The following is a 27,350-nucleotide window of genomic DNA, read 5'->3' on the forward strand; positions in this document are numbered from 1 at the left end:
CCCCCCCAACTCCTTCCCCCCCCAATCCTTCCCCCCCCATTCCCTTCCCCCCCCATTTCCTTCCCCCCCATTTCCTTCCCCCCCCATTTCCTTCCCCCCATTTCCTCCCCCCATTTCTCCCCCCCATTTCCCCCCCCCATTCCCCCCCCCCCATTTCCCCCCCCCATTTCCCCCCCCCATTTCCCCCCCCCATTTCCCCCCCCATTTCCTCCCCCCCATTTCCTCCCCCCATTTCCCCACCCCATTTCCCCCCATTTCTCCCCCCCATTTCCTCCCCCCATTCCCCCCATTTCCTCCCCCCCATTTCCTCCCCCCCATTCCTCCCCCCATTTCCTCCCCCCCATTTCCTCCCCCCCATTTCCTCCCCCCCATTTCCTCCCCCCATTTCCTCCCCCCCATTTCCTCCCCCCCATTCTTCCCCCCATTTCCTTCCCCCCATTTCCTTCCCCCCATTTCCTCCCCCCATTTCCTTCCCCCCATTTCCTTCCCCCCCATTTCCTTCCCCCCATTTCCTTCCCCCCACATTTCATCCCTTTCCCTTCTCCCCTTTATCCCTCCCCTTCTCCCCCTCCCTCCCTTCTCCCCCCATCCCTCCCCCTTCTCCCATCCCTCCCCCTTCTCCCCCATCCCTCCCCCTTCCTCTCCTCCCCCATCCCTCCCCCATCTCCCCCATCCCTCCCCCTTCTCCCCCATCCCTCCCCCTTCTCCCCCATCCCTCCCCCTTCTCCCCCATCCCTCCCCCTTCTCCCCCATCCCTCCCCCTTCTCCCCCATCCCTCCCCCTTCTCCCCCATCCCTCCCCCTTCTCCCCATCCCTCCCCCTTCTCCCCCATCCCTCCCCCTTCTCCCCCATCCCTCCCCCTTCTCCCCCATCCCTCCCCCTTCTCCCCCATCCCTCCCCCTTCTCCCCCATCCCTCCCCCTTCTCCCCCATCCCTCCCCCTTCTCCCCCATCCCTCCCCCTTCTCCCCCATCCCTCCCCCCTTCTCCCCATCCCTCCCCCTTCTCCCCCATCCCTCCCCCTTCTCCCCCATCCCTCCCCCTTCTCCCCCATCCCTCCCCCTTCTCCCCCATCCCTCCCCCTTCTCCCCCATCCCTCCCCCTTCTCCCCCATCCCTCCCCCTTCTCCCCCATCCCTCCCCCTTCTCCCCATCCCTCCCCCTTCTCCCCATCCCTCCCCCTTCTCCCCCATCCCTCCCCCTTCTCCCCCATCCCTCCCCCTTCTCCCCCATCCCTCCCCCTTCTCCCCATCCCTCCCCCTTCTCCCCCATCCCTCCCCCTTCTCCCCCATCCCTCCCCCTTCTCCCCCATCCCTCCCCCTTCTCCCCCATCCCTCCCCCTTCTCCCCCATCCCTCCCCCTTCTCCCCCATCCCTCCCCCTTCTCCCCCATCCCTCCCCCTTCTCCCCCATCCCTCCCCCTTCTCCCCCATCCCTCCCCCTTCTCCCCCATCCCTCTCTCTGCTCCCCCCATCCCTCTCTCTGCTCCCCCCATCTCTCCCTCTACCTCCCTCCTCCCCCTCCCCTCGCTGTCAGAAACACAGACACCGACAGACAGAGAATGAGAGACACTCACAGACAGACAGAGAGATAGAGACACTGACAGAGACACACTGGCGGGGGGGGCATCCCAGTACGCTGTTGGAGGGCTCACGGTGCTACAGTCGGTCAGTAGAAAATGTTTTATTTATTGATTTAAAAAAAAAACTATTTCTTATTAATTTTTTTTGATTGATTTATTGGTTGATTTATTGATGTTTTTATCATTTATTATTGATGATGGCTCTTTATTTGTAAAACTGAAGTGTTTAATGTTTGTAAACTTCCCTTTAAACCCCCCCCCCCCACATTCCCTACGCCTGATTTGTAACCTACGCCTGATTTTCTAAAGTGTAGACAAGGTTTTTTCGAGCTTACAAAAATCTTCACTTACTCCATTCTAAGTTAGTTTGGAGTAAGTTTTCACTGACGAAACTTTGAAAACAAGCGTAAGTGGCCGGACACGCCCCCTTTTGAAAAAAAAATTCTGTTCCAAAGTGAAACTGTTCTAACTGACTAGAACTGGAGCAAACTAAATGACGATAATTCCGATTTCTAAGATACTCTGTTCTACACCAGTTGCTCCTAAAAATCAGGAGCAAATCATGTGGAAACTTGGGGCCTTTGTCTCTAACTTACAGTTGCTATTACATTGCTTGAGTGTGTGGAACTGTCCCTTTAATTGTAGTGGGTTGCAGGCCTCTTTTAAGAGCGCCTTGCTTGCTTTACCCCAATCCTCTTCTCCATTTGGTGCCACGTGTTGCTCCATCAGCTTGCGGTCTGGCCGCGGCCATCTTTTTCTTCAGTGCCTCACTTCATGGTTTGGGCGCCATCTTTCCTCCATCCACGATGTCAACTGCGGTGATCCTCTTCTCACCGGGTTCTGCCACCGAAGCCAGGAAGTCTTCTCTGGATCCGATTTTCTTCCTCCGAAGTCCTGCCACTGGAGCCTGGAAGGTGTGTTCGAGTCGTCTCAGCTGGATCATCTCCACGCAGTCGAGCGGTCTGTGCCTCGGGTGCTGTGCTGGTCTGCTCTCTGGTGCCGGGTCCACCCTCAAGTGAGGGCTTGCTGTGGCTCGAACGCAGAGAACGTCGATCACTGGAGGGCTGATGTCTTCCCACTTCCAATGGATCTTCTCCATCCACCTTTTGCTGAGCAGCGTTGGTCCATCACCCGCAACAATCCACAGAGGTAACTTGTGCACCGCACCATCATGGAATACATTTACATTCACACTACCAACGACTGGGATAATTTCATCGGTGTAGGTGCGCAGCTTTACCTGAACCGGGACCAACTTGAGTCGTTCAGCATGATTGTCCCATAGCTTCTCAAAGACTTCTTGATTCATTACTGACTGGCTCGCCCCTGTGTCCACTTCCATGAAGACTGGAACGCCATCTATCTCGACTTCCATCTTCAGCGGGGAGCACTCGGTGGTGCAGGTAAACATGCTATGTACCTCGTCATGGGGCTGAGCTGCCTCTCTGCCTATCATTTCATAATCTGCGCTGGATTCATGGCCATCTGCAGACTTTTCGTCGACACAATGAGTCATATTTCTCTTACACATTCGCTGGAGGTGGCCCTTTGTGCTGCAGCCTTTGCATACATAGTCTTTAAAGCGACACTGGTGAGCCCTGTGATTCCCTCCACAACGCCAGTACAGAGCTACTCGATTAGCCTCCCTCAGTGATTCTGAGTTAAGGGACTCTGGGGCCTGTTCTCTCTTCCCTGAGAGGGTTCGCGCTCTACAATCCAGCCTCTAAACGGCACCACTCTGTTCACAGTACCTGCCGGGTTTGAGTCCTGAGGGTGAGTCATCTGCCTAGAGCCGCAGGTCGAGATCATGAATGCCTGGCTCACGGAGATGGCCTTCTGCAGTGTGACTGTGGTATTCAGCAACAGTAGCTTATGAAGAAGGCCCTCGTGGCCAATTCCAGAAATGTCCCGCAGCACTTCATTGAGGTCGTTGCCAAACTCACACGGTGCCGCCAGCCTCCTGAGGTCTGTAGCGTATTTCGCGATTTCCTGGCCTTCGGGCCATTGGTGGGTATAGAACCGGTGTCTGGCTGTGAGGATGCTCTCCTTGGGCTTGAGTTTCTCATGGATCAGGGTTATGAGCTCCTTGTACAACTTGGTTGTTGTCTTCGCTGGTGCCAACAAGTCCCTGACGAGGCCATAGACGGTGGGCCCACAACTGGTTAGCAAGATAGCTCTGTGCTTATCAGCCAGTGTGGCCAGGATGTCTCCTGCCAGGTCGTTTGCTGTGAAGATATGGTCGAGCCTCTCCACAAAGGCGTCCCAATCATCACCATCGGCGAACTGCTGCAACGTACCAAGGGTAGCCATTTTCGCGTGAAAGTTCATAATCTCGTCGCCAATTGTTGTGCCCTTAGATGCTCTAATAATGACTCCATGAGGCAATGTGTTGTACTTGAACTGTAGTGACCTTAGTCCTTTATTTGCTAACTCCAGGCACACCTGTACAGGTAACCTACGAGTCTCCCACTGCTGTGCCCTCTGGTGGCACACCTTGTGATAATACCAACAGTAGCCATGTAGGATACATGACGACAACCATCTTCCTTTGTGCTTAATCTGACTCCAGCCAGTGGAGAATATCCCTCCTGTTCAATTTGACTTCAATTTTACAAGTGCTGCTTGATGCCACACTCGGTCAAATGCTGCCTTGATGTCAAGGGCAGTCACTCTCTCCTTGCCTCTGGAATTCAGCTCTTTTGTCCATGTTTGGACCAAGGCTGTAATGAGGTTTGGAGCAGAGTGACCCTGGCAGAAACCAACCTGCGCATCGGTGAGCAGGTTATTGGGTGAGTAAGTGCCGCTTGATAGCACTGTCGACGATAGCTTCCATCCCTTAGCTGATGGGGCAGTAATTGGCCGGATTGGTTTTGTCCTGCTTTTTGTGGACAGGACAGGATTGGGCAGTTTTTCACATTGTTGGGTAGATGCCAGTATTGTAGCTGTATTGGAACAGCTTGTCTGGAGGCGTGGCTAGTTCTGGAGCACAAGTCTTCAACACTACAATTAGGATGTTGTCGACACCCATAGCCTTTGCAGTATTCAGTGCGCTCAGCCGTTTCTTGATATCGTGGCGTCACAATTTTTAATTTGCTGCAGCATAGTGTGACCATTCCCATCTCTCTCATTATACATCCTTCTTTCCATGCTGAGGGAGTTGGCCAATTAGTGACCCATTTATGGGCAGTTTTGCACCTAGGATCATCCTGGAGGCAAACATAACCCCAGGCTGCTTTTCTCTACTTCCTATCATCTCCTTAAACCTTCCTCCCTCCCCTTGTCTCTAATGACAAGTGCAAGAAACTGATGGATTTCTTCTTCACCAAGATAGAGTCCATCCATTCAGCTACCTCCTGATAGTTTCTCCCTGCCCACCAAGCTGACCCTGTCATCCTCCGACTCGAGCTCTGAGCCCCCATCTCACTAGTTACACCCATGACAAACTAACCCTGTCCATGAAATGTCCTCCTGCTCTTTTGATCCCACTTTCAAAAATCCTGTCCACCCAGATTCCCTTCCTGGCCCCCATACTAGCTGACATTGTAAATGATTCCCTCACTTCAGGCTCTGTTCCCCATCTTTTCAAAACCATCATCAAACTTCACCACTTCAAACAAATCTGTCCTAGCTGGCCATTACCTGTCATTGTCTGTGGCTCCAGCCCTTTGCTGCTGACAATCTGCCTCCCGGCCACTGTCTCGGTTTCAAACAGACTATCTGCAGCCTTGATGTTTTGTTTGAACCCGAAGCTGAGTTTCCAATTGTACAACTTCTACATCACAAAGACTGCCTGCTTCCACCGTTGACATCATACATCTCTGCCCCTACTTAGTTTGTCTGCCGCTGAAACCTTATGTGCCATTCCTTCCATGCTCTCCTGGACAGTCCCTACATTGTCCAGAAACGTAGAAGTTTTTCTACATTGTAAGTGCTATATAAATGCATGTTTTCGTCGTCATCATCCTCTTTTTCTTTCTTCCTGTTCAATTTGAGATTGACCAAAAGTAATTTCAATCAGGGCCTTGTGAACCAATTAATGAGCAGTGTGACAATGGTTTAGAGTGGACTCGATGATTCTGTCACATTACTTAAGCAATTGAAAGCCAACTTTACTCACCAAAATTATGTCCTAGCATAAATCAATGCAATGTTGCGATGCTTAAGTTTCTCATTAGGCGGTTTGCTTACGATAGGTGAAAAGACACACAATTCAAGTACAATCTTGCTGTGTGACTTGTTCAGGTCCATGTCTGGCAGCTTTTTAAATTTAACAATTTTTAAAAACTACTTGGCTCCACCTAATGTTTCAGATGTATTTATTAGCCTGCACGTTTTCAAAAGCTCCAGATCAGGCAGTTTGTGTTTCAGGAACAAGATGAAGAGACTTTATTTTCCGACTTGTATAAACAGTCTGGAATCTGAAGGTTATGCTGGTGATTTTAAATTACATTGTCCTTATTGTAAGAGCACAGAGTTCTGTTTTGGAGGTGTTGTATTCTGTAATACTTGGACTGACCAGAAGAGGACGTACGAGATGAATGTTCCTTCCTCAGACCATTAGTTTTATCCAAGGCAGGAGAATTTGGTTAAGTTGTGGCAAAATGCTCAAGTAAAATGTAACGGTGAAATTTTACTTATCATTTTATAAATTTCTCTCTTCCCTTTCCCACACTCTGCACTACTTTCCCCTACCAAATGATTGATGTGTTTTCAACTCTCTGCCAGTGGAGTTGTGTAATTGGATGCTAACAAGAGCTGTTGAGGACAAGTCGCTCTCGCTTCCCCTCCCTTTACTGTGGAACAATTCCTTCTTGGTAGCATCCAGATGAAGTTCAGATTGGCAACTCACTGCATGGGAAATTGCTGGACTAACCAACATCCTAGCGTTCTGTACACGGTACATTGGTGTGTCATTAGATTGCAGCAGCACTTTTGTAACAAAGCTGGAACTAAACAAAGATTTATTTTCTCTTTTTTTTTAAATCTTACATGCAGGCGTGATCTAATTCTGTTTTATCTGGCATCAAGATCTTCTCATTTTGCAATTCCCGGGTAATGTACCAATTGTGGAAGCTGCACATGGGATAAATACTGAAAGAGTTTGTATACTCGGCAAAGAAAAGGGTTGTTCAGTTAATCTTCATTTAAATTAACTTTTGTTATGATTGAAAGTAGCAGTGCAGTGAGCAATTGGAGATTAAGCCAAGATTTTAGTCAAAGATTGCTCTTTCATACTGGAGCCAAAAGTTTAAAATAATTGTAATAAACATGGTTCATTGTGAATGAATTGATAAATCAAATACTGATTCATAGTACAAAATATATGCTGCCTGTATTGGTTGATGTGGAACTGAACGGATGGATGAGGTTCAGTCTGCCTTTTTACATCTTTGTTAATATTTTCTGATCAACTTTATCTTGTTTAGCCGCACATCTTAAACTTGTGAGATATTAGCTTGGCTCACTTAGTAGCCCTCTGCCCTGAGCTAGAAAGTGATGGGTTCAAGACCCATTATGAATTGAAGCACAGAATCGAGACTGGCACTTCATTCAGTACAATACTGAAGGAGTGTTGCCATGTCAGCAGTAAAGGAACAAGTAATCAATAGTGCCATCAACTAACACCTCACTGATGCTCAGTTTAATTTCCATTAAAACTACTTGTTTCCCACCACAGCCTTCATCTAGTTGTGAATGCAGAGCTGAAGGCTAGAAGAGAGGTGTATGTGACAGCATTAGACTGAGTATGGCACCAAAAAGCTCGAGCAGAATGAGGTCACTGGAAATATCTTCTAGAGTCATGCTTGATACACAGGAAGGTGATTGACGGAGACCAGTCATCACAGCCCCAGGACATTGCCACTGGGATTCCTCAGGACTGCATTCTTGGCCCAACCATCTTCAGCTGCTTGATGAATGATTTTCCCTCTGTCATAAGGTTAGGTGTTCTGCTCCATTCGTAATTCTTCCAATATTTGAAGCAGCCCATGCCACCCTAAAGCAGGTCCCTAAGGGAGATCATGGCAGAGGTGCGGCAAATGAAGGTACGGGGCCCAGAAGAGCCCAGGGGCAGCACGGGCCAGTCCACACTGCGATATGTATGTGCACTAGGTCCGTGCAGCAGAGCAGGTCTCCAGTCATCCTGGTTTACCCTTGCCACTGGATAAAGGCCTAGCTCTGTCAAGCCCATGTGGTGGCTGGTGTTCAACGGTCACCACACATTTAAAAAAAAAAAAAAAAAAAATCCATGCACAGGCAGCTTCCACCCCTTCAATTGGAGTTCAGGACTGGAATATCGGCTCCTTCATTGAACATCTGTGGAAGCAAATCATCGCGTTCGAAGGACCGCCGATAATGATGAAAGCATGTCCTGGATAGTATCAAGACTTTAGCTGACAAGTGGCTGGTTACATTTGTGCCACATAAGTGCCCAACAATGACTATCTTCAAGAAAAGAACCAACAACCTCTGACCTTTCAGTGGCACCACCATTACTTTGACCCCCACCATCAATATCCTGGAAGTCATTATTTTACCACAAATTGAACTGGATCAACCGTATCAACACCATGTCTGCAAAAGCTGGGCCGAGGCTGGCTACTCTGCGACCAGTAGTTCCTGACCCCTCAGTGCCTCTCCAATATCGAGTTAGGAGTGGAATGAAACACTCGCCTAGATGGGTGAATTCACAGTAACATTCAAAGTGTGGCACAATCCAAGACAGATCAATCTGCTTGATTGGCGCCCCCAACTCAGTATCCAACCCCTCCACCATGGCTGCACTATGGCTGCAGTGTGCTATCTTGCAGGATGCACGACGGCAACTTTTCAAACTTACTTCAACAGCACATCCCATCTTGTGACTTCTGCAAGAAAGAGGAGAGCAGCAGCACCATGAGAACGGCATCATTCCAGGTTCCCCGCTAAGTCTCTTGATCACATGCCACTGTTCCTTCAATGTTGCTGGGTCAAACTCCTGGAATTCGTGACTTACCACCATCATAGGAGTACCATCATCACCAGGACTGCAGTGGTTCAAGAGGAGGCCCACCATCGTCTTTTCAGGGCAGCTAGAGTTGGGCAATAAATGCAGCATTGCCTGAGAACAAACAAAAACACTTTTTGCAGCTGGATGTGCATTGTCTGAATTTGTTTCTCCTGGTTTTAGCAGACTTGTTTAGGACCAAGCTGTTTATGATGGCCAACAAGTGTTAATAAGATGGAAAGCCTATCCACAAATAGTGTACTTTTTTTGTTTTCAGAGCTGTTTTAGTGTATTGATGAGCTCAAGTATTCTATTACTGTTTTCATTCTATTGATCCATTTACTTCTGTGCTATTTTTGTCCTCCAAACACAACTTAGTTTCTAGCCTGAACTATATGGGTTGTAAGTGTCTTCCTGCCAAATTCAGAGATGTCAGAAGTATACTGTTTCACTGTACCTACCAATGGTGAAAGGAGTTAATTATTTTGCCCTGGGCACCCTATATTCTCGATAATTTTTACATCAGGTTAAATCACATTTGGAGTGTGAGGAAGTTGACATGCTTGGAGAATGAATGTCAGGTATAGAGAGAGCCTGAATTGTAAAGCTTGATGATGCAATGTGTTTGTTGTCGCTGGACTTTCCAAAATGAGGAATAAAGAAACGGATTTTTTTTTAAAGTCTTGTTGTTTAATTTATTAATTGTGTAAATTGTCGAATTTATTCAGATATGAGCCGCTTGTTTGTGCACTAAATTGTAGTTGGTCAGAGTCGGCAGTTTTCAGGTAGGGGATAATTTGGCCCCAGCACCGTCTCTTTTGCCCATGGGTAGTTGGGTTTGTGAAGAGTTTGCAAATTATTGTTCTATGACTAGAAGCATTCGGAGATTCCTGTAACAGTCGTAGGGACGGTAGATTGGGAATCTTTAACATTAATAAAGTTTCATTAGTGATGTGCTTCAGCACTTCTCAGATCCTCCGTCTGTTGCAGTGAACATTATTTTTAAAATCTGGGACCTGGCAGTAATGTGCAGAAGTATTCTTCGCAGCTTCCAGTAGCTTCCAGCAGTCACTCCATTTTGGAAATAAACCCGTGTTTTATCATTCTCTGCTGCTGCAGTTATTTTTAACCTTAACGCTACTTGATGAGCATGAAATAGACTAAAAGCTGTGTTTATCACTAATTCTGAGGTATTCAGAAATAATGGAAAATAAATTTGCACAGGTGACTTTGGCAACTTATAAAAATTCTCTCATTTTGGTGAGCTGTTATGTGAGTAGTGATTTCTGACACCACCACCTTCTCCCCTTTCACCATTTAATAATTGAAAATACTGATTTAAAAGCAGTCTGAAAATATATGGACAGTTCACTCAATGGTAGTAATCTCTGGATTACTCCCAGTGCCATGCGCTAATGAGAGTAGAAATGAGAGGATGTGGCAGGTTAATGCATGGCTGGAGACCTGGTGCAGGAGGGAGGGTTTCAGATTCCTGGGACATTGGGACCAGTTCTGTGACGAGAGGGACCTGTTCAAGATGGAGGGTTGCACCGAAACAGAGCAGGGGCCAATAATCTTGCAGGCAAGTTAACTAGTGGTGTGGGGAGGGTTTAAACTAATTCGGCAGGGGGTTGGGCACCAGGATGTAGTATTTAAAAAGTAGAAACAAGATGTACAGAGGACTGGGAGAGACAGAGTTAGAAATAATACAGAATTAGGCAGGATCATAGAAAATCCAAAGAGGTCTAAGTTAGGTTTGAAGTGCATGTGTGTAAATGCACAAAGTGTGGTTGATAAGGTTGGTGAACTACAGGCACAAATAGCCATGATGTAGTGCTGATAATTGAGACTTAGCTGGAAAGAAAAGGAGGATTGGACACTTAATATTCCTGGGTACAAGGTATATAAGTTGGCTGATGATACAAAGATGGGCGAGAAAGCAAATTATGAGGAGGACTCAAAAAATCTGCAAAGGGATATAGACAGGCTAAGTGTGTGTGCAAAAGTTTGGCAGATGGAGTATAATGTGGGAAAATGTGTAGTTATCCACTTTGGCAGAAATAATAGAAAAGCAAATTATAATTTAAATTGAGAAAAATTGCAAGGTGCTGCAGTAGAGACCTGGGGGTCCTTGTGCATGAAACACAAAAAGTTCATATGCAGGTACAGCAAGTAATCAGGAAGGCAAATGGAATGTTGGCCTTTATTGCAAGGGGGATAGAGTATAAAAGCAGGGAAGTCCTGCTACAACTGTACAGGTTATTGATGAGGCCACACCTGGAGTACTGCGTACAGTTTTGGTCTCCGTATTTAAGGAAGGATATACTTGCATTGGAGGCTGTTCAGAGAAGGTTCATAAGGTTGATTCCAGAGATGAGGGGGTTGATTTACGAGGATAGGTTGAGTAGGTTGGGCCTATACACATTGGAGTTCCGAAGAATGAGAGGTGATCTTATTGAAACTTATAAGATAATGAGGGGGCTCGACAAGGTGGATGCAAAGAGGATATTTCCACTCATAGGGGAAACTAAAACTAGGGGACATCATCTTAGAATAAGGGGCTGCCATTTAAAATTGAGATGAGGAGAAATTTCTGCTCGGAGGGTTGTAAATCTATGGAATTCCCTGCCCCAGAGAGCTGTGGAGGCTGGGTCATTGAATATATTTAAAGCGGAGATGGACAGATGTTTGAGCAATAAGGGAGGGAGTAAAGGGTTATGGGGAGCGGGCAGGGAAGTGGAGCTGAGTCCATGATCAGATCAGCCATGATATTATTGAATGGCGGAGCAGGCTCGAGGGGTTAAATGGCCTACTCCTGTTCCTATTTCTTATGTTCTTATACAGGAAAGACAGGGACGGAAAAAAAGGAGGGGTAGCAGTTTTGACGAAGGACAATGTTACAGTGCTCGAGAGAGAGAATGTCCTTGGGTCAAAAACAGAATCTATTTGGTTGGAGTTGCAAAACAATAAAGAAAGTACTTGATGTATTTTGTAGACCACCAAATAGTGGAAAGGGGATGGAGGAGCGGATTTGCAAAGAAATTATTGAGATATGCAAGAACTATAGAGTTGTGATAATGGAGACTTTAACTACCCCAATATTGAATAGGGCAGTGATTGTGTTAAGGGCAGAGAAGGGGAGGAATTTCTAAGTGTGTTCAGGAGAATTTTTTTGATTCGTACTTTTCCTGCCCAATGAGCGAGAGGAGGCATTGCTGGATCTAGCCCTGGGGAATGAAGTGGGTCCAGTGGAGAATGTTGCAGTGGGGGAACATCTTGGGAATAGTGATCATGGTATTGTAAGGTTTAGATTAGTTATGGAGAAGGACAAGGAGCAATCTAGAATAAAAGTACTTAACTGGAGGAGGGCTAATTTCAGCGAATCGAGGAGGGATCTGGCCCGGTTAATTGAAGTCAAAGACTGGCATGAAAAAATGTCATGGAGAAATGGCCGGCCTTTAGAGGAAATGGTTTGGGTACAGTCTTGGTACATTCCCACAAGGGAGAAAGGAAGGGCAACCAAAGCCAGAGCTCCTTGGATGCCGAAGGAGTTGGAGAGTAGGATGAAGCAGTAAAAGGGGGCGTATGACAGATATCGGCTTGATGATACAAGGGAGAATCCGGCTAAATATAGAAACTATGGAGAAGAAGTGAAAAAGGAAATAAGGGGGTCAAAAGGAATAGATTGGCAGCTCACATAAAAGAGAATCCAAAGGTCTTCGAAAGGCATATTAACAGTAAAAGGGTTGTCAGAGAGCAGTGGGGCTTATTTGGGACCAAAATGGAGATCTATTAATGGAGGCTTGAGAGATGGCTGAAGTTCTAAATGAGTACTTTGCATTGTTGTTTACCAAGGGAGAGGACTTTGACAAAGCAATGGTAAAGTAGGAGGCTGCCGGAATACTGGATGAGTAAAAATAGATAAAGAGGAACTAGAAAGGCTGGCAGCACTTACTGGATAAGTCACCCGGTCCGGGTGGGATGTATCCGAGGTTGCTGAGTGAAGAATCGGTAGACCACAATCTTCCAATCCTCGTTAAATACGGGTGGTCCCAAAGGACTAGAGGATTGCAAATGTTACATCCATTCAAAAAAGGGGAGGACGATAAAACTAGCAATTACAGGCCAGTCAGTTTAATGTCAGTGGTGGGGAAACCTTTAGAAACAATAATCTGGGAGAAAATTAGCAGCCACTTAGACAAGCATGGAGTTGTAAAGGAGAGCCAGCATGGATTTATTAAGGGAAAAACTTAATATTTCACTAACTTGATTTTTTTTGATGAGGATGGATGAGGACAGTGCGGTTGAGGGCAGTGCAGTTGGTGTGTTTATGGTCTTTCAAAAGGCACTTGATAAAGTACCACATATTCGGCTTGTTAGCAAAATTGAAGTCCGTGGGTTAAAAAGGGCAGTAGCAGCATGGATACAGAATTGGCTAAAGGATAAAAAACAGTTGAGGTTAATGGCTGTTTTTCAGACTGGAGGGAGGTATACAATGGCGTTCCCCAAGGTTCAGTACCAGGACCACTGCTGTTTTTGATCTAGATTAATTAATTGGACTTGGGGGTACAGGGCACAATTTCAAAATTTGCAGTTGACACGAAACTTGGAAGTGTAGTAAACAGTGAGGAAGATGGTAATAGACTTCAAGAGGAAATAGACAGGCTGCTGGAATGGGCAAACACAAGACAAATGAAATTCAATGCAGAGAAGTGCGAGGTGATACATTTTGGTAGGAAGAATGAGGGGAGACAATACACACTAAATGGTTCAATTTTAAAGAGGGTGCAAGAACAGAGAGACCTGGGTATGCTTGACCACAAATCTGTGAAGGTGGCAGGAGAGGTTAACAAAGCAATTAAAGCATATGGGATCCTGGGCTTTATAAACAGAGGCAAAGAGTATAAAAACCAACAAGTTATGCTAAACCTATATAAAACACTAGTACAGCCCCAGCTGGAGTATTGTGTCCAATTCTGGGCACCGCAATTTAGGAAGGATTTGGAGAGGGTACATAAGAGATTCACTAGAATGGTTCCAAGGATGAGGGATTGCAGTTTCATGGATAGACTGGAGAAGCTGGGGTTGTTCTCCTTGGAGCAGAGAAGGCTAAGAGGAGATTTGATAGAGGTGTTTAAAATCATGAAGGATCTGATCGAGTAAATAAAGAGAAACTTTTTTCGGTGGCTGAAGAGTCGATAACCAGAAGGCACAGATTTAAGGTGATTGGCAAAAGAACCTGAGGTGACATAAGGAAAAACTTTTTTGGGCAAGAAGTGGTTAGGATTTGGAATGCACTGCCTGATGGGGTGGGTGGTGGATACAGATTCAATACTAACCTACAAAAGAGAATTGGATAAATACTTGAAGAAGAAAAAATTGCAAGGATATGGGGAAGGAGTCGGACTAACTGGATTGTTCTTCGATAGAGACTGTGCAGACTGGATGGGCCAATGGCCTCCTTCTGTGCTATACTATTCTATGATTCTATAATTACTGTTAGTTCCTTGCATGCAGATTAATTATTGATTGATCATTAATAAAGTTCTGTTTTATAGTTGTATGAGACAACAATCTTTGATAGATATATCCTATGTAGGTAGAAATGTATCTGAATCAGAATTTGCAAAGTAGACTTTCTACCTGAAATTATTTATGCTACTGCTTCTTACCAATAGACATAGAAAGTAGTAAAAACTGCTGGCTGCATTGTGCTGTAAATGGTTAAATAAGCAGTTAAATAAGCTCCAGACGAGAGATATTTCTGCTTTACTGCCAGCTTGTCTTGTATTCCTTGGCAGCATCCCTAACGAGGGAGGACACTATACTAACCAGCACTGGGAAGGGCAGCAAATTAAACTTGTTTGCAATTGATTTCATTTAAAATCTAATGCTTATATTCTTTTTCCCCTGAGAGTTCAAAATGTGATGTGGCTCTTGCATCTTTGTACCGGTGACTACTGTCAGTTCGTGCTTTGCACACCAAGCTACTGTCTTCAATTTTATGAAAAATAAATTAAAGAAGAAATCCATCAGTGTCATTTCAGACAAATAGATATTGATTTCAATTGCAGAAATAAAATGAGATCATGCCTCACCTTGGATATTTTGACCATTTTTTTCTATACAGGCTTTGTGTTGGGCTTGATGGTTTCATGTTAAAATGGAAGTTGCATTTGCTATAGCTTTGCATTTCATTTGGCTGAAGAGCTACTTTAATCTCTCTGACTCTCCCCCTCTTGCCCCCTATACCTCTCGCCCCCTCTGCCTCTCCCTCGCTATCTCTCTTGCGCACTCTTTGTCTCTTGCTCCCCTCTCTCTCTCTCTCCCTCTCTGTATGTGACATAAACTCTGGGATTAATTACATTTAAGAGACGTTCAGTCATTAAAGGTTGTGTCAGCATTGTTTGGTATACGTAGTTCCATTTCATTTTTTGCATAATTTTACTGGTAATTTTGTAATATATGCACTCCCATAAATGTCTCTTTTTTTCATCTATGTTTTGTAGATCGGTGGGGCAAAAGTCAGGAATTTGTGCAGACTTTCTGTTCAGGGTAAAATAATAAACAAATGTAAGGGATGAAATTGTCTTCAATTTACTGTGGCATATTCAGAATAAATACAGTGGAACTTGCTCATAAATCTCTCACTTGTGTAACCCAATTTTTTTACGTGGTCCAGGAGGAAGCTCCAATATAATTTAGTAGATAAGGTCTAATCTTGATTTGATGTTTTTCTTATGAGAACTAATGTACTTGTCTCCAAGAACTGTTGTGATGTTTTGTTGTAAACAATTTCTTTTGGGTGGGGTGGGGGTAGGGTCTTAACTGATTTATTTTAGCTTTTGAGAAAGCTTCATTCCAAATAGCACAAACCTATATTTCAGTTGGAAATACTGCATTGCAGCTAATGTAAGTGAATTTTCTACCATTTGTGAATGAAAATTCAACTGGTGCAAACCCATTAGAACTTTAAGGTAGTAGATTTGCATCCAGCTAACTGCCTAGTTTTTAAAGCAGAAACTTGCATGAATTTGATAGGTTTGAAGATTTGCTTCTAAAAAGCTTGCTATTTTTTCCATAATAATAATTTAAATAAAGCTGAACAAATAGGTATGAAATCTGTAATTTCAGTACAATTTTTATAGAAAAACTTCCTGTCTCTCCACCCCCCCCAAATAAAATTCTTGCAAGAAAGAAGGGAGATTAAGCCTATGCCGATGTATATTGGAAAATGATTATACTCGTTGGACAGATTCTTTTAGCCTTGTGGATCCCAACAAAATGCAATTGTTAATTGTTCCACTGGACTTTCATTTTCAAGAGAAAACCCCATTTTAATAGACTTGTAACTTATTCACGTATTTGGCCTGAAATTGCAGGGTTGGGGGGGGCGGAGGGGTGAGTATGAATTCTGTTTGACAATGAACGTTCCTGAATCTTGAAGATGATGATTAACGTGCACTGTCCTATTGACGAGCTATTTGGTCCAAGAGTGAATGGGTTAACAGTAATGCCGACCAGATAATTTGCCTGGTGGTGGTAGTGGTTTGACATTTTTTCTAACATAATTTAATAACCTGTTCTTATTGGTGACACAGCCATGTCCATCTTGGTGATTGGATATATTTCAGCTTATTACTGATATGGTCACAGCTTTAGAAACTATTCCAGTATCTTGGATGACCTCATCCTTCTGAGCAGGTGTTGTAGGGCCAGCTGCCTCACTTTTCTCTGGAGCAATGGCGTCAGCCTCTGGGGACATCAGAGTGGTGAACCTCATACTGTAGATGTGATGTCTGTTCCCAGGATAGATTCACCTTGAGCACTAGCTGGTTCAAATCTCAATTTTGAAGAAACTTGTTATACATCCAAGTGATACATTTAGCTGCCTATATTTGGCTTGGATAGTCTGAATGTCTTTCAACTTCTTGCTCTCGCTCTCGCTCTCTCCGCTCCCCCCTTTTTTTCTTTCTCTCTCCCTCCATCCCTCCATCCCTCTCTCCCTCTCTCTCCTTCTCCCAACCCCCCTCCTTCTCCCTCCTCTCATTTTCATGTTTCCCAATTTGAGCCCTGGTTTCTTCTCCTAGTTCTTACATTTCTTAAGTGGCTTGACTGGGTAGATGCTGGGAGGATGTTTTCCCTGGCTGGAGAGTGTGTCCAGAACTAGGGATCAGCCATTTAGGGCTGAGATGAGGAGAAATTTCTTCACTCAAAGGGTTGTGAATCTTTGGAATTCCCTACCCCAGAGGGCTGTCAATGCTCAGTCATTGAGTATTTTCAAATCAGAGATTCATATATTTTTGGATAGTAAGGGAATCGAGTGATGTGGGAATAGTGCGGAAAGGTGTGGTTGAGGTAGAGGATCAGCCATGAACTTATTGAATGGCAGAACAAGTTTGAACGGTATTCCACACAAAGAACTTTGCATTTCATCTCATCAATTTGCTTCATAATATTTTTTAAAAAAGGAAAGGAAGAACTTTAGTTACATAATGCTTTTCACAATCTCAGGATGTCCCACATCTAATTAATTGTGTTTTTTTTTGTAGCTGAAATGTTACATCGACAAATGCAGCAACCAATTTGGGCAACTCTTCCACCTTCCCCCTGAAAATAAATGTCTTTTTTTTCAATGCTAATTACTTCCACAAAGGTTAAAAAGCATTTTCCCAAAAAATATGTTTTCAGTGAACGAACAGGTTTTGAGGTTATGCAAAAGGACTGAGAAATGTTGCTTGGAGTTATAGTCATTATCTGCAACACCAGCAGCAGACATTTGTTTTCTGCAGGAAGCATTGCGTCCTGTGTAATAAATAAAATCACAAATTGATGTATAGAATATGTTTTGTTAAATGAAACAAAGGGACATTGGAGTTTTGTTAGTCATTTTTAAAATTTCTTCGATTGCTTCGAATTAAATTGCTTCGAGCAACAGTCCAGTTGGAAAACCAATTTACAGGACACGTGCAGCATGAATGTGTACAGTAATTGTGAATCATCCTTCAATGGCCTGTCATGAAAACCTTTTGTTCATAAGTATGCATGCCACGTGGAAGACTGGATACATGAAATTTTAGATGCACAAATAGGATAATGAAAATTGAATGGCACACTTCCACTTTCCTGGCTGCGCCTTGTGGGCCTCATTAGTTTTATTAGCTGCACTTAGAAATGCTGACCTGTAGCATTTCAAAACTGAAGTTGGAAGATGTAATTATTTTAAGCTCTTTTGATAGCTTGCATTCTGCTTAAGATTGGTGTGTTTACTTTTCAAATATTCCATTTCAAAAGGTTTTCTAGAATAAGGTAACTGAGCTGTAACTAACTGAGTGCCATTATATGTATAGCATATATTTAATCTAAAAGTGGTTTGTGATACCAAGATTAAATGCTTTGTAAACATCATTGCACATACATGGCATAATTTATTGCTGCGTCATAATTTTACTCAGTCAAAATGTAAGTTTGTTACTGCATTAAGATAATTAGTTCATTTGATGGATGGTTGTTATGGCAATGGCAGCTAATCTATACAGACCAGGAGGTACCAGATTCGATTTCCTTTTTTTTTAGGTCTGTGTTGAGTTAACTAATGCGGTGGTAGCTAGGAGTGCTACAATTGGCCTCCGAACCCCAAGTTAGTAAAGGGGGAAAAACAGCAACATTCCTGTTTCAGATTGCTGTCCAGTGATGAGCCAGAAAGCAGGTGTGGATGTTGGGTGAGGACAAAATCCGGTGTGGTTTTGATGCTGCCCACTTGCATTTTCTGCTGCGGATCACACATGAACAATGGTCTCATGGGCAAGATATAGAGGATGACTGGTGTCTGTGGAAATGTGCTTCTTAAGGGAGATGAGTGAGGATGGAAATTATTTTAATTAATCAGTGGGACAGCAGCACAATTATTTCTGCTCATGAACTATGCCAAGCTCTATATGAAGTCTCTAGACATTCCTTCCCTGTGTCCTAGATTCTATTCAATTAGTTCGCTGCCTATAGAACTATATCCAGCTGCTGCCTAAGTCCAGGCCTATAGTGCCAGGCACACACCTACCCACTGCAGTTTATCAGTTTGCATTTCGCTGGACAAGCTTGTTTTTTTGTATCCAAGATACGAATTCCTCCTGAATATCCATGAATATGATTTTCTTTCTTTTATTGTTTTAAGATTGCTGCTTCAAAAGAATTATGGCTTCCTCAAAGACATTAATGTCTGGCATCCCTTTGTCATAATTGGAATCTACTCTTCAACTTTATCAGCTGCGATGAGCACACTGATTGGAGCTTCCAGAATTCTTTATGCACTTGCAAAGGACGATATATTTGGCAAGTTATTATCTTTCTTTAAAAAAAATTAGTTTCTTGAATTAAAATTACAAAGAAGGATCAGATAATACAATTACATGGGATCATAATGTAAGCCCGTCAGTCTGTCATACTTGTACCAAATAGCCGGATAAAAGTCCACCTGTGTTCAGAAAACTAATTTATTTAAAAAAAAGTTTTTTTTGTTTATTTGTTGCATTTTCTTCTAAATGTGCATGCAGATTGTGAAAGACTGCAGGGGGCTATCAGAATTGGGAGAGAGATGGCAAATTGAATTTAATGTAGAAAAATGTGAGGCAATGCATTTTGAAAGTGAGGCTAAGGAAAGAAAATGCATTTTAAATGTTGAGATTTTTTCTACCCCATTATAGGAAGGATATGAAAGCAATGAAAAAGGTACAATTTAGATTCATGGGGATGTTACCAGTGATGATGGGTTACAGTTATGAGAGGCACTTGAGAATTTAGGGAATTGTTTTTAAAACTAGGGTTGAGAAGGTCAAAGGAAATCTGATGGAGGTCTTCAGGATGATGATGAATTGTGAAGAGGTTAAGCAGTGATCGATTATTTCCTCTGGTCAGCAAGACGGTCACGAACCACAAAGTTAAGATAATCACAGAATTAAAAGGTAATTTAGAAAATAAATCTTCAGAATGGTTAGAGTTTAGAATTCTCTGCCACAAACCATTGTTAAGGCAGAGCCCATACATTCTTTTAAGAGGGAATTCGATTGTTGTTTGTGTTATGCATGTAACTATGTAATACTTGCCACCAGAGGGCGTGACTGTCGGAGTCCTAATAGTGACCTGCACACACGTGCAGGGCCAGTATAAAAGGTTGGCTGCCATGTTGTTTAGGCACTCTGGAGTTGTAATAAAGAAGACTAAGGTCACACTAAGTTTAGCTCACAGTACTCAGCCTCATGGAGTTCTTCTGTACACAACAGTTTGGAAATGAGAACTATGAGAATAAGCAAGAGAGTATGATTAGATGCAGCACATGTGGAGAAATACACCGGAATAGATTTGTTGGCTGAATGGCCGAGAAAATGTTCTTTAATTTTCTCTGCTTCTGGTCTTAAAATCAATGTTGGTAAAATAGATCTGAAAAATGAATGGCGAGAGTTACAAAGCTAGAAAAAAGGAAGTCTGAAAGGAATATAGGAACAGGAGTAAGCCATTGAGCCCCTCAAGCCTCCATTCCATATGATCATGGCTGATCTGCGACCTAACTCCATATACCCTGCCTTTGGTCCATATTCCTTAATACTTTTGGTTAAGAAAAAGCTATCATCTTTGATTTAAAATTTAGCAATTGACCTAGCATCAGTTGCCATTTACGGAAGAGAGTTCCAAACTTCTACCACCCTTTGGCCCCAAGTTTCCCCATGATTTGCTCCTGATTTTTAGGAGCAACTGGTGGAGAACGGAGTATCTTAGAAATCAGAATTCTCCACATTTAAGTTTTCTGCAGTTCTAGTCAGGTAGAACAGTTTCACTTTTGAACAGAATTTTTTTTCAAAAGGGGGCGTGTCCGGCCACTGACGCCTGATTTGAAAGTTTCCACAGTGAAAACGTACTCCAAACTTAACTTAGAATGGAGCAAGTGAAGATTTTTGTACGCTTGTCTACACATTAAAAAATCAGGCGCGGGTTACAAATTAGGCGTCGGAACGAGGTGGGGGGGGAGGGGGGGAAGGGAAGTCATTAAATTCTACAATCAATCCTTAGTTATACTTATACAAATATTATACAAATAAATCCAACCTGAATAAAAATTTATAAGCAAAGAAAAGATTAAATAAACCATGTTCCTACCTGTGAAAGTGCTTCAGGCAGGCCTTTCAGGCAGCGGTGTGGCGTCGGTCCCGACGGCAGGGGCAAGAAGCAGCAAGCAGCCTCAGTGCTGATCATGGAAGGGCAATGTGGTTTTATTAAAAAATGTTAAAAATTGAACAGCTACAAAGAATTTGAATAGTCTCAAACAAGTGCATGTGTCCTGTTTATCACAGTCTATCTTTAATTACAGAATGAGTGGTGGAGATTGAAACGGTAATGAGTTGTAAAGGCTGAATTAAAATGCACAGTTGCTGCAGTAACACTGGTTAAAGAGCCAACATTAATTCAGCAGGTGATTTATTCAGCAGTGCTGCTAAAAGCACTCCCTCACACACAGAAATATCAAGAAAATTAAAATGCAAGCCTTTGCAAGGGTTCACTAAACAAATTTTCACTTTTTCTGCAGCACTTTTAAAAATGGCCAAGTGCCAATGTTTACTTCAGACTGCGCGTGCGCGAACGCTCCCAACGCGCACGCGTAGGGTTGCCGGCACCAAAAAAACTCATTTAAATTGTACCCGCCCCCTCCTACTTACAAAATCGGCGCGAGTGGTAGGCTCCGCCCCCTGTGCGCCGCGCCAAGCAGACATCGAGCTGCAAGGAGCTCGAGAATACCGCGTTTTTTTTTCAGGCGCTGTTTTCGGCGCGAAAAACAGGCGCCCAGCTCTGAGGGGCGCCTTTTTCGCCGCGTGTGGAAACTTGGGGCCTTTGTGTATAGAAGTGTTTCCTAACTTCACTCCTGAAAGGTCTGGCTCCAATTTATTAGACTCTGCCCCCCAGTCCTAGAATCCCCAACCAGCAGAAATAGTTTCTCTCTATCTACCCTATCTGTTCCCCTTAATATCGGTGAAAACTTCAAGCAGATCATCCCTTAACCTTCTAAATTCAAAGGAATATAATCCTAATTTGTGTAATCTCTCCTTGTAACTTAACCCTTGGAGTCCAGGTATCATTCTGGTAAATCTACGCTGCACTCCCTCCAAGGCCAATATATCCTTCCCAAGGTGTGGTGCCCAGACCTGCTCACAGTATTCCAGGTGTGGTCTAACCAGGGTTTTGTAGCATTAGCCTTATTGATTATTTTCTGTACCAGTTCATGACATTTTAATGATCTATGTACCTGAACCCCCAAGTCTTTTTGGACCTCCACTGTTTTTAGCTTTTTACCATTTCGAAAGTACCCTGTTCTATCCTTTAGGTCCAAAATGAATGGCCTCACATTTGCTAACATTGAAATCCATTTGCCACAGTTTTTGTCTATTCATTGTTGATATCCCTTTGTAATTTTATGCTTTAACAATATAATAACTTAATAATAACAACTTTTATTAAGATGGCGCCTTTAACGTAGTAAAACGTCCCAAAGCGCTTCACAACAAGACAAATCAGATAAATTTGACACCGAGCCATAAAAGAAGAAATTAAGGCAGATGATCAAAAGTTTGTTTAAAGAGCGAGATTTAAGGAGCGTCTTCAAGGAGGAAAGAGAAGTAGAGAGGCGGAGAGGTTTAGGGAGGGAGTTCCAGAGCTTGGGGCCCAAACAGCTGAAGGCACGGCCACCAATGGTTGAGCATTTATAATGAGGGATGTTCAAGAGGCCAGAATTTGAGCAGCACAGACATCCTGTGGGGTTGTGAGGCTGAAAAAGATTACAGAGATAGGGAGGGGCAAGGCCATGGAGTGATTTGTAAACAAGGCTGAGAATTTCAAAATCGAGGCATTTCTTAACTGGGAGCCAGGAGTGATGGGTGATCGTGGCTTGGTGTGAGTTAGTACATGGGCTGCAGAGTTTTGGATGACCTCAAGTTTACGTAGTGTAGAATGTGGGAGGCCGGCCAGGAGTGAGTTGGAGTAGTCAGGTCTAGAGGTAACAAAGGCATGAATGAGGCACGGCGGAGGTGGAAAAAGGCGGTTTTAGTTATGCCGCAGATATGTGGCTGGAAACTCATTTTGGGGTCAAATATAACAACTAGGTTGCAAAAAGTCATCTTCACCCTCAGATTGATGCTAGGGAGAGGGATGGAGTTAGTGGTTAGGGAATGCAGTTTGTGGCGGGGACCAAAGATAATGGCTTCGGTCTTCCCAATATTTAATTGGAGAAAATTTCTGCTCATCCATTACTGGATGTCGGACAAGCAAACAGACAATTTAGATACCAAGCAGGGGTCGAGAGAAGTGGTGGATGGGTAGAGCTGAATGTCATTAGCATACATGTGGAAACTGACTCCGTGTTTTCAGATATCACCAAGGGGCAGCATATAAATGAGAAATAAGAGGGGACCAAGGACAGATCCTTGGGGGGAACACCAGAAGTAACAATGCGAGAGTGGGAAGAGAAGCCATTGCAGGAGATTTTCTGGCTACAATAGATAGATGACAATGGAACCAGGCGAGTGCAGTCCCACCTAGCTGGATGTTGGTGGAGAGGCATTGGAGTGGTCAAAGGCTGCAGACAGGTCCAGAAGGGTGAGGAGGGCTAGTTTACCATTGTCACACTCACAAAGGATGTTATTTGTGATTTTGAGGAGAGCTGTTTCGATAGGGGCGAAAACCAGATTGAAGGGTTTCAAACATTGAATTCATGGAAAGATGATCACGGATTTGGGAGGCAACAACACGTTCAAGTACCTTGGACAGGAAAGGGAGGTTGGAGAATGAGCGATAACGAGCAAGCAAAGTGGGGTCAAGAGTTGATTTTTTTGAGGAGAGGGGTGATGACAGCAGATTTGAAGGAGAGGGGAACAGTAACATAGAAACATAGAAAATAAGTGCTGGAGTAGGCCATTTGGTCCTTCGAGTCTGCACTACCATTCAATAAGATCATGGCTGATCATTCACCTCAGTACCCCTTTCCTGCTTTCTCTCCATACCCCTTGATCCCTTTAGCCGTAAGGGCCATATCTAACTCTCTCTTAAATATATCCAATGAACTGGCATCAACAACTCTCTGCGGTAGGGAATTCCACAGGTTAACAACTCTCTGAGTGAAGAAGTTTCTCCTCATCTCAGTCCTAAATGGCTTAACCCTTATCCTTAGACTGTCTTCTGGTTCTGGACTTCCCCAACATCGGGAACATGCATCTAACCTGTCCAGTCCTGTCAGAATCTTATACGTTTCTATGAGATCCCCTCTCATCCTTCTAAACTCCAGTGAATAAAGGCCCAGTCAATCCAGTCTCTCCTCATATGTCAGTCCAGCCATTCCGGGAATCAGTCTGGTGAACCTTCGCTGCACTCCCTCAATAGCAAGAATGTCCTTCCTCAGATTAGGAGACCAAAACTGAACATAATATTCCAGATGAGGCCTCACCAAGGCCCTGTACAACTGCAGTAAGAATTCCCTGCTCCTATACTCAAATCCCCTAGCTATGAAGGCCAACATACCATTTGCCTTCTTCACCACCTGCTGTACCTGCATGTCAACTTTCAATGACAGATGTACCATGACACCCAGGTCTTGTTGCACCTCCCCTTTTCCTAATCTGCCGCCATTCAGATAATATTCTGCCTTGGTGTTTTTGCCCCCAAAGTGGATAACCTCATATTTATCCACATTATACTGCATCTGCCATGCATTTGCCCACTTACCTAACCTGTCCAAGTCACCCTGCAGCCTCCTAGCGTCCTTCTCAGAGCTCACTCCGTCACCCAGTTTAGTGTCATCTGCAAACTTGGAGATATGACACTCAATTCCTTCATCCAAATCATTAATGTATATTGCAAATAGCTGGGGTCCCAGCACTGAGCCATTCGGCACCCCACAAGCCACTGCCTGCCATTCTGAAAAGGACATGTTTATCCCGACTCTCTGCTCCCTGTCTGCCAACCAGTTCTCTATCCACGTCAGCATATTACCCCCAATACTATGTGCTTTAATTTTGCACACCAATCTCTTGTGTGGGACCTTGTCAAAAGCCTTTTGAAAGTCCAAATACACCACATCCACTGGTTCTCCCTTGTCCACTCTACTAGTTACATCCTCAAAAAATTCCAGAAGATTTGTCAAGCATGATTTCCCTTTCATAAATCCATGTTGACTTGGACCGATCCTGTCACTGCTTTCCAAACACGCTATTATTTCATCTTTAATAATTGATTCCAACATTTTCCCCACTACTGATGACAGGCTAATTACCCGTTTTCTCTCTCCCTTTTTAAAAAAGTGGTGTTACATTAGCTACCCTCCAGTCCATAGAAACTGATCCCGACTCGATAGACTGTTGGAAAATGATCACCAATGCATCCACTATTTCTAGGGCCACTTCCTTAAGTACTCTGGAATGCAGACTATGAGGCCCCGGGGATTGATCGGCCTTCAATCCCATAATTTTCCCTAATAAATTTCCCGCTTAATAAGGATATCCTTCAGTTCCTCCTTCTCACTAGACCCTCGGTCCCCTAGTACTTCCGGAAGGTTTATGTTTTCCTTCGTGAAGACAGAACCAACGTATTTGTTCAATGGTCTGCCATTTCTTTGTTCCCTATTATAAATTCATCTGAATCTGACTGCAAGGGACCTATGTTTGTTTTCACTAATCTTTTTCTCTTCACATCGAAAGAAGTTTTTGCAGTTAGTTTTTATGTTCCCGGCAAGCTTCCTCTCATACTCTATTTCCCCCCTCCTAATTAAGCCCTTTGTCCTCCTCTGCTGAATTCTAAGTTTCTCCCAGTCCTCAGGTTTGCTGCTTTTTCTGGCCAATTTATATGCCTCTTCCTTGGATTTAACACTATCCTTAATTTCCCTTGTTAGCCACGGTACCTGAGGAGAGAGAACCGTTAACAATGTTGGCGAACATGGGAACCAAAAAAGGAAGTTGGGTGATCAGTTTAGTGGGAATAGGATCAAGAGAGCAGGAAGTGGGTCTCCTGGACAAGATGAGTTTGACGGGATCAAGAGGGGAGATCCAAGAAAAACTAGAGAAAGATATGAGTTTAGGGCTAGGACAGGTGGGAGCGTCAGATGAAGTTTGCCCTGTGGGCTAGGTGAAGGAAGGGAACTCGCAGAGGCAGCTGATCGGATAGTCTCAATCTTTGAGACAAAAAAGTCCATGTACACTGCCTACAATGCTGCCTATGGTTGTGTCATCAGCAAATTTGGATATGTGACTTTCTATGCCATCATCTAAGTAGTTAATAAATATTGTGAATAGTTGGGGTCCCAATACAGATTCCTGTGGGACACCACTAGTCACATCTTGCCAATTTGAGTACCTACCCATTATCCCTACAGCCTGTCTCTTACCGCTCAGCCAATTTCCTAACCAGGTCAATAATTTTCCCTCAATTCCTTGGGCTTCTGTCTTAGTTAACAGTCTCTTATCTTTATCAAATGCCTTATGGAAATCCATATAAATAACATCCATAGACATTCCCCTGTCCACAACTTCAGTCACCTCCTCAGGTTTGTCAGGCATGCCCTACCTTTCACAAAACCATGCTGGCTCTCTGATCAACTGAAAATGTTCAAGGTGTTCAGTCACCCTATCCGGCATTATAGACTCGCAATTTTCCTACAACAGATGTTGGGTTAACTGGTCTATAATCCCCTGATTTTCCCCTCTCACAGTTCTGGCATGCGCAATTTTCCAAACCAAAGGAACACTTCCCGAATCGAGAAGACTTTGAAAGATGATCGTTAGGACATCTGCGATGTGCTCACCTACTTCCTTTAAAACCCTGGAATGGAAACCATCTGGTCCTGGGGACTTGTCATTCTTTCGTGCCATTATGTTCTTCATTACTGTTATTTTACTTCCATTAATTTTATTGAGTCCCTGTCCCTTATTCAGTATTCATTTCCTTGGGATTTCTGGCATGCTATCCTCTTCCTGTATTGTAAATACTGACGCAAAGCAATTATTCAACACATCCACCGTTTCCTTTATTGTCGCTGACAATATCACCGCTTTCAGCTTTTAAGGAGCCAACATTGCTCCTGACTACCCTCTTTTTCCTAATATAATTGTAAAGATTCTTTGTGTTGATTTTGATATCCCTTGCTAGTTTCTTTACATACTCCCTTTTTGTAGTTCTTACTGTCAGTTCTCTTACCCTTTGCTGTTCTTTATCTTTCCCATTCGCCACGGTCTGTTGATTTTTGCATTTTTGTATGCTTTTTCTTTTCAAACCGATTATCTGCACAAATGTTTTTTTGTCCTTCTGCGCATGCGTGCGGTCGGCCCCGCCCCTTTTTGCGCACGCGCACCCGATCCCCTTCTGTGAATGCGCGCTGTCACCGGGGTCCAGCCGCGCATGTGCAGTGTAGCATGGACCATGTTTTGTTCAGCTCCATGGGACAAGGCCTGTTACTGAATCCATGGGGAGAAGAAAAGATCGAAAGAGAGAGAGAGTGGATCGGAGGGGGGAAGAGAAGAGGTCGGGAACTCGTGGGGGTGGGGGAGGGAAAAGAGTACGGAGAGCACAGTGGGGATGGTGGGAGAACATGATCCAGGACTAAAGGGGGAGGTTCAGAACGAGAATGTGGTCCAGATGGTAAGACGGGTCGCATTCTTCCAACCGCAGCCCCTTTTCACCCGCACCACATTCTCCCTCTCCTCCCCCTACACCTAATTGATCTCTCGGAAAACTCGGTACATGTGTGGCAAGTGACGTCATTGGA

The 27,350-nt window shown here is 44.0% G+C and overlaps 1 protein-coding gene across 1 annotated transcript in view; it reads left to right on the forward strand.

The window, feature by feature from the left end:
* Positions 1–27,350, forward strand: part of LOC139266232 (solute carrier family 12 member 9) — a 91,042-nt gene that overhangs the window by 35,811 nt on the left and 27,881 nt on the right. Inside the window, exon 7 of the mRNA XM_070884061.1 lies at positions 18,735–18,892. Within this exon, the coding sequence (XP_070740162.1) occupies positions 18,735–18,892 (158 nt within the window). The remainder of the gene's footprint in view (positions 1–18,734; positions 18,893–27,350) is intronic.

Source organism: Pristiophorus japonicus, chromosome 6 (genome assembly GCF_044704955.1).
Source record: "Pristiophorus japonicus isolate sPriJap1 chromosome 6, sPriJap1.hap1, whole genome shotgun sequence".
Classification (NCBI taxonomy): domain Eukaryota; kingdom Metazoa; phylum Chordata; class Chondrichthyes; family Pristiophoridae; genus Pristiophorus; species Pristiophorus japonicus.